The sequence below is a fragment of the Antennarius striatus genome, chromosome 3 (assembly GCF_040054535.1).
Source record: "Antennarius striatus isolate MH-2024 chromosome 3, ASM4005453v1, whole genome shotgun sequence".
Taxonomy (NCBI): Eukaryota; Metazoa; Chordata; class Actinopteri; order Lophiiformes; family Antennariidae; genus Antennarius; species Antennarius striatus.
This window is the reverse complement of record NC_090778.1, coordinates 1,786,667-1,794,693: the sequence shown is the minus strand read 5'-3', so window position 1 is coordinate 1,794,693 and position 8,027 is coordinate 1,786,667. Positions and strand designations below refer to the sequence as shown.

Below are 8,027 nucleotides of genomic sequence, written 5' to 3'. Positions count from 1 at the left end.
ACCTCCTTCATCCTCTAAATAAAATAATTACAAAATATCAGTCCATGAGATTTTTTTCCACAAGTCTCAGCTCTATGAGCATTGAAAGTCAGTGGACTAACTTTAGTGGACAGTCCACACAAAGGGCTTCTCATCTGTGTTTGTCTGTCATTGGGTTTTGAATGGGACTGAAAACCAGTGACGGGGCAACCATCAAACCTCCTGAACTGGATGATCAGCACTGGAAGGATCGTGGGGGTTTTTGGGCAAAATGTCCTTCCTGTACAACAAGACACAGTATAACAACTTTTGCACTGATATTATTTATTATATTTATATTTTAATCTCTTTTTTGGTTATTTAATCTTATCCTATCTCATCTCAACATTGATGTGTCTTATTTATGGTACACAAATGACTCTGCATTTGGACAACTAAATTAAACTGTTTTAATCATCACTTAGCTTCATCAAAAAAAAGAAAAAGCATCTCAGTGTTTTCTGCTTAACTTTAGTTGAGGAAATTAGTTGAGACCCCATTGGAGACGGAGTCTGCCCTTCAGCGACAGCCCCATCTAGTGTTGAATCCATGTCACGACAGTCAGAAACCACCGCCTCAGTAAGACAGAGTACATGTGTGTGAATGAGAGGGACCCAAGTGGAAGAGTGAGGTTACAGGGAGAAGAGATCAAGAGGGTCAACAGTCCAGAGCAATGGAGAGTGTGGAAAAGAGGTGAAGAAGCGTGTCCAGGCAGGATGGAACGGGTGGAGGAAAGTGTCAGGTGTGATGTGTGATAGAAGAGTTTCAGCTAAAATGAAAGGAAAGGTGTACAAAACTGTGGTGAGACCAGCGATGTTGTTTGGTCTAGAGACAGTGTCACTGAGGAAAAGACAGGAGACAGAGCTGGAGGTAGCAGAGATGAAGATGCTGAGGTTCTCTCTGGGAGTGACCAGGATGGATAGGATCAGGAATGAGTACATCAGAGGGACAGCACATGTTAGAGGTTCTGGAGATAAAGTCAGAGAGGCCAGACTGAGATGGTTTGGACATGTCCAGAGGAGAGATAGTGAATATATTGGTAGAAGGATGCTGAGTTTTGAACTGCCAGGCAGGAGGCCTAGAGGAAGACCAAAGAGGAGGTTTATGGATGTAGTGAAAGAGGACATGAAGGTAGTTGGTGTGAGAGAAGAGGATGAGAAGACAGGGTTGGATGGAGGACACCGATTGGCTGTGGAGACCCCTGAAGGGAAAAGCCCAGAGGAGAAGAAGAGGAAGACTCAAATTAGTTGAGACCCCATCAGAGACAGTCATCTCTCTAACCACAGCACCATCTAGTGTTGGATTTATGTCACTGCAGTCACAAACCACAGCCTCTGATCACAAACTCCCAAACCAGCATATTCAATGAAGAGTTAACTTTCTATTGTGAAAATATATCTGGTTTTCATCAGGTCAGGAACTGTTTTCTAGCCAGAGGTTCTGTTCAGATGGACACTATTTACAGTTCACTGATGGTTCTAGTCTGACAGCTTCCTCTTCTTGGCACCAAGTTCTTCCAACTTACACACTTCCTTCCTCTTTCATTCCTTCTCATGTGATTGTTGTGGACTGTGATGAGATGAAAGATGAACATCCACTCAGTCACTATTGTAGTGTACAGTGTGAACTAATCCCGCAGGAGGACGCTTCACAGAATGCTCGTCAGTTCTAAATTAAATGTGCTGCTATTTTTACTGCTTATAAGATGTCGGTTTGTACGTAACAGTAAAAATAGAAAATAAAAGAAAGTAAACCTGGCTGAAATGCCTGATTTTTGCAGAAGCATGTTTCATTTAAACGCCATCAAATGGTACACAAAAAGTTTGGAGCTACCAGAAACACAAAAAAAATTCATTCCACACATAAAATAAGATAGTATGAGGTTTAAACTGTCTAACTGTCTCTATAGTATCAGCGAAACTCTTGAAATTAAATTAGCAAGTGACGTTCTTGTGGAAGTTGTGTCTGAACCTTTGTCCACGTGAAGAATTTCATAGCTGTCATCCTCAGGTTCACCACAAGGGGGCGTCCTCTCTCCTGTATGGATTACTTCTTCAAATGACAGCAGGAGCTCTTCCAACAGGGACGATTGGGTGTGATCAGTTCACCTCAGCTGCATGTTTCTGGAGGTGGGGGGAAGCAGGAGAACCTGGAAAGAACCCCCCCCCCATACACACAGACACGAGGAGGGCGTACAAACTCTGAACAGAATGAGGCAACAGCGCCACCCACCCTGCCACTCCTGAAGTGCTTGGATACATATATTAAAAATCAATGTCACATTTTCTTTTTGATATACAGATAGTCCTCAACATACAAACATTCTACTTACAAACATTCATAAAGATAAAGAGATAAAAACAAATACACGCCGCCATATCTGACTATCGTCCAGGTGTTCCTCTTCCATCCACAACCCCGGTGGAGGCAGCATCGCGGCGTTCACACAGCTGTAACACTCCTCCCTCCCTCATGTTGTAGTTGTTGTCTCTGTTAGCATCTCAGAGCATCAGGAACTGGGTTATGGACTTTATCAGGGACTCTTCTCACCCTCTCCAAAAAGTCTTTGTTCTGCTGCCGTCAGACAAACGGTACCGAACCACAAGACTGATCAACAGATTTATCCCCCAAGCTTTTAGAATGTTGAACTGTTCATCAGTCATTTGAATCACTGCTGCACCCAAGTTCTAGTTCTACTTTCAGTTTATGAATATTTTAACAAGCACTTTGAATAGCAGGTTACTGCTACGGGAACGTAACAGACATTCCAAAGATAGCTTTGCTGCTACACATCTCCTGTGTGTGTGTGTGTGTGTGTGTGTGTGTGTGTGTGTTTTCATAGGTGTGTGTGTGTTTTATATCGTGTTTTTTTTAGACCACACTACTGTGCTTCTTTTGAGCCTCTCAATCCCGAAGACGCCCTCTTCTTAAATGACAATAAAGTTTGATTTAATTTGACTTGATTAAGAGATTTGAATACAGGTGAGCTGGACGTTAGGACGACTGACATTTTTATTGTTGTTATGTTCAGTAGGTCAAGGTATGTAGGTCATTTTGGACTGATTTTAGCAATAGAGTAATTTAGGTCAACCAGTTCTGACATCCTATGTTCATTTCTAAATCTTCAGTATTTCCTGTGGGGGGGTGAACCTGTGAGGCCACAGCAGTAATAGGGTGGATGGATTGACCAGCTGGAGAGTGAAGAAAATGATTTAATCAACAAGAGTCATTTTGTGGGGGTGAATGCAGCTCTTCATGTTCTGAGTAGATCAAGATAATTCAAGAATATGTGAATCTCTCCAGTGTTTGGTTCATGACAGGATGTGATGCCGTCTTGTGGACAGACCTCTGCCTGGTGATAAACCAGTTTTTTGGATTTCAACCAGTGTTTTTTGTGCATTTGATTCCTGCATTTCCTGGACTTTATTTAGTATTTTTTATTGGAATGTTCAGTTTCAAGTATTACTTCTGTAACTGACATGTTGTTTCTGTAGGGTTACAGGAATATTTTGATATACGTACATTTAAGCACCATTCACACATTATGAAACAATCACACCACAAGCAATCAAAGTGGACACAGGTATATTAAAACATATCAGAGCTATAAGGACATCTACAGCAATGTGCAGGGCTTGCTGTTGTCATCACTGTTTGGCTTGTTGTCATCACTGTTTGGCTTGTTGTCGTCATTGTTTGGCTTGTCGTCATTCACACTTCCACCATCTCCTACGGACAGTAAACACACCACAGCGGAAGCATGAAGTCATTGCAAGATGAAAACATTGTCATTACTGTTAAACTTGCAGCAGATAAGTATGACTCTGACTAGAACCCAGTTGGGACATGTCCAAGACGACAGAATTTTAGAGAAGCATCTGCAGGACCTTCAGTAGGGAGGTCTAGACTTCTGAGTCAGTCTCACTAAAAAACAGCCTCAAACGTCTCTCAGAACTCGTGTGGAACTTACATAGGCAGCTTATGATATTGTTTTCTGCTTGAGTTAACCCAAACCAGACATTTAAATGTATTTATATTCTTAGACTAAACTGGCAGGATCTGGTCTTTGCTGCAGTTGATGAAGGGTGATCCTGGGTCCACTACCCTCTCCAAGGTTCTTCATACTGAAATGTGACAGATCTTCAAATGACTTCAAATAAAAGAGTAACCAGAAAAGCGCCAAATCCACTTTTTAAATAAGATAACTCAGCAACTAAATCACCACCATGAAGAGGTATACACCTAACTTTGACTGCAACACCTGAACCACACCCATCTGAAAACTGGAGATCAGTCTCGCCTATCATTGTGGAGACGTTTGTCCCACTTGTCTTGACGGAACTTCTCTGAAAAGTGACCTTTTCAGGTCCCATCACGGCGCCTCAATGGGGGTCTGGTGCAGACGTTGACCAAGACACTCCACTTAGACTCCATTCCCTTTGAGTCATTTGGAGGTAGATTTTCTCCAACAGTTGGGATCAGTGTCTTACCATGTGACACATTTGTTTTCTGGGTTCAACTCTGACATTCTGCTTCAGGATTTTCTGATAGAGGCCAGAATTCATGTTTCCCATGGAAAAAGTCATCTTGGAAAGGGCTGGTTGTAACACAGGAGAATAAACAGACTATCTGACAGTCAGCACAAGGAATCACATGAGCTAAACACACAGGAGGAGTAGATGGGTGGGGCCAGGTGGAAACTATCAGACACTCCTAGAATCAAGAGGGAAGACAGAAGACATGATCACAGGAAACCAGAAGCAAAAGATGTGATACAAGGACACAACTAGAACACAAACCCCAACAGTCTAGACTCATCAGTTCGTAGGATGGTCTCCTAAAGGTCTCAAGGTCATCAGTTGCCAATGGCTTTCTCCCATTTGGCATGGAGGCACCTCACTGACCTTCACTGAGGTAGGAGACCCCCACATCTTAATGGATCTCATTGGATGACTTTCTGAATGAGCCTTCAACACACTCTAGGAGGGATTTTGGAAGGTTGGCCACTTCTGGGGTGGGTTGCTGTGCCCTTGGTAATCAGATCATGGCCCCCTGATCTGAGGGTTGGTGGCTCGAGCACAGTTCTCTCACTCTCCTTGAACAAGATACTGAACACCAACCTACTCCGTGGGCACCATAAGGTCTGCCCAGTTCACCTCAAGGATGGGTGAAATGTAGAAATCACGGCATCGTGCTACGAGTGCTTCTATGTTACAATAAAGCTTTTCTTTTGAGAAGTTTAGCGATGGTTCCAATCCTTTTTGGCAAGCCCAACCAGACCAATGTATTTAATCATCTTCATCTCTCCTGAATCCTTTAGGTTTTGATAGCATTTCAATGGATGGACCTCCAACAAACCTCATGCTTCTGATTATGGTCTGTTTCATTGGTGTTCAAGTCTTGGTCTTGTGCGTGGAACTGTAATGCCGTAATACAATTCTTTTTTGGTTTTTTGGTGACAGATACTTTTTCACACTGTTGAGTCAGATACTGGTTATACACATACACACACACACACACACACACACACACACACACACACACACACACACACACACACACACACACACACACACACACACACACACACACACACACACACACACACACACACACACACACACACACACACACATATATGCATGAAATACCTGCTGGTAGCACATTTTTCTGAAACTGTCCCATTATGTTGCCGGCTGGTCGATATTGACCAACCACAAAGACATAGTTTCCATCAGTGGCCATACCCACGCCCAGCTCAGTGCTGTTGTTCCACACCACCTGGGTAAAATGCCCTGCAAGACAAACAGGTATGTTCTATAGAACTGTGCTGTTTTTAAAATTCATAATTTCTGTACATCTAAACTTGAACTCTCAGTCATCAAGAGATGATTAAAGTGAGGCAGACATACACATGCATTCAACATTCAATCAGTCATTCACTTCATTTGTAGTCGGTCTATGGAAGTCTTACCAGTTCCTGAAGCGAATCCGGGGTTTCCAAAGTTGTAGCTATTGATCTCGTCGTACCAACTCTCCACAGCTTCTTTACCTGAAACATTAAAGTAAAGATAATGCATTATTGGACACGACGTGAACATTTGAGTTAATATATGTAATCAAAGATTGTTCAAGGAAATAAATGAAAGAACAGATGTGACAGGAAAAACAGAATAAGGACAGATTTTGTTTGGTCAACCACCTGTAAGTTTCAGGGGTGCTGAGCTCCACTTGTAATAGACATTCTCTCCATTCTCGGATTTGCTATGTGCCAGGGCTTTGGTGCTCAGTAGATGATCAGCCCACGACTGAGCTGAAGCATTCAGGTCCTCCTTGAGAGTCATCCTCTTAGAGTTGTGCTTTGCTCTGTATTTATTATGAGTTTCCAGGAACTCTCGTTTAAAGCTGTCATCTGTTGATTAAAAAAAAACATTATTAATTGAAGAGCTTGCAGTTCTTGTGTTTCTGAAAACCCCTTCAAAGAGTGGAATCTCCTTCATGCATTTTTGCTTTCATTTTTTTTAGAAAATAATTCACAAACAAGTTCAATGCACCAACCTGCCATTGTTATTTTGAAGGCTGAAATCAAATAAGAACAAAATTATAATCACAGGAAACTAGAAGATTAGAATATATAATTAAAAATAAAAATATTCTGAGACAGTCAAGGCGCTCAGGCATCGGTGACTAAAGAATGAAGCCGCAGAAACCTCTGGGTATTACCTGGTTCACAGTGTTTTCCTCTGGTCTGGACTGATGCCCTGTCAGACACCCTCTATGGTTTTGAAGTGTGTCCGTCAGCTCACTGCCTCCTCATATGAAGCATGTAGGTGGAGACAGACATCCAACCCCAGCCTGTAATTACGCCACCGATCCTGTTTGAAATGACTCACGGCTATTGCAACATGCATTGTTTTAAGTTCCCATCGCAGAACATTAAACTGCAGGTAAACACATGGGCGGTCCTGAGTGGCAGGTGCTTTTCTGCTCCCTCCCTTTATGACAGAGTTTACACACAGGTATAACGGAGTGAGTTGGGTTTTTTTAAGTTAACACCCTGATTCCGAGTTTGAACAACACACTGTTTGCAGACAGTAGACGAGTGTTGGAATGTTGAAAACCAGTCAAACAGGACTTCCTCTGACAGGGAGCGTCTGCTGTCGTCTGCGGTTTTAACAACTTTATGCAGGAATAATCACAAACAGACTTCATGTGCTCTCCTTAAAACACAGTGCAAGGGTTTTGATGCATGTATATGTCATCCTGAATATAGTGAACTAAAGATCAGGAAAGACCAGGATTACAACGCACCTGAACACTGGACAGACCCAGCTAAGAGTATAGCTTCACTGTGTCTAAATGTTACATTTGTAAAATAAGCAAATTAGATAGATGAAAATATTATTATTATTATTGTTATTGTTGTTGTTGTTGTTTTTTATTAATAAATGGGCAGCATTTAAATGTTAAATAGAGTGTGTTTTAATTGCTTTACGTGAACAACACATTCAATATCAGTACACTTTGAATAACCAGGAAGTAAAACATCACAGTAACAAGTGTATACAACCAGAACCAATGCAGTCACAGACTGTAACATCCCGCAACACCCCTAAATTCAAAATTGTACCCTAACCTACTTGCATATTATGTCAAGATTAAAGCTAGTGCTCTGACCTACTGTCATTGATCAAAGGACTAGTTTTGATCTATGGTCTTACTTACACTGGCTTTCTCCCTTGTTTTCCTATCTTATCTGGTTCCTGGGTGTACAAAAGTTGAAGTTTGACCTTGACCTACTTTTCTCAAGGTCATCATCTAATTTTTATCCCCTCTGCTGCCTGAGTCATGTGCTTTTTATTTCATCTTTCTATCTGCAACGGTTTATTATTAAAATTATTAAAAGTAAAGTACTTATTGGCAGCAATCCTTATGACAGCATTCTGAGATTAAAATAATTACATATACAGTCCATATAGGCTTTTTCAAAGAGGATGGCTATAGCATTA

General features: G+C 41.6%; 1 protein-coding gene across 2 annotated transcripts; it reads right to left on the bottom strand.

Annotated features, from left to right (window-relative positions):
* Positions 1-3,127: 3,127 nt before the first annotated feature.
* Positions 3,128-7,161, bottom strand: im:7150988 (Golgi-associated plant pathogenesis-related protein 1). 2 transcript variants are annotated; one of them, XM_068311176.1, is made up of 7 exons: positions 6,742-7,161; positions 6,577-6,597; positions 6,221-6,430; positions 5,993-6,070; positions 5,670-5,813; positions 5,377-5,436; positions 3,618-3,747 (listed from the first exon to the last, which is right to left on the bottom strand). In XM_068311176.1, exons 2-6 carry the CDS (start codon positions 6,581-6,583, stop codon positions 5,402-5,404), a joined length of 474 nt encoding a protein of 157 aa, XP_068167277.1. In that variant the 5' UTR covers positions 6,584-6,597; positions 6,742-7,161; the 3' UTR covers positions 3,618-3,747; positions 5,377-5,401. The 2 variants fall into 2 exon arrangements, with proteins under 2 accessions (XP_068167276.1, XP_068167277.1); XM_068311175.1 differs by lacking the exon at positions 5,377-5,436 and having other exon boundaries at positions 3,128-3,747; positions 6,742-7,135.
* Positions 7,162-8,027: the final 866 nt, after the last annotated feature.

What these genes read in the sequence shown, in the direction of transcription:
- im:7150988 (XM_068311175.1), bottom strand. An exon ending in AGCACCCCTGAAACTTACAG is followed by an intron (nt 6,071 to 6,220) that starts GTGGTTGACCAA and finishes TTAATGTTTCAG; the next exon opens with GTAAAGAAGCTGTGGAGAGT. An exon ending in GAAAAATGTGCTACCAGCAG is followed by an intron (nt 3,748 to 5,669) that starts GTATTTCATGCA and finishes TACTGTCCGTAG; the next exon opens with GAGATGGTGGAAGTGTGAAT.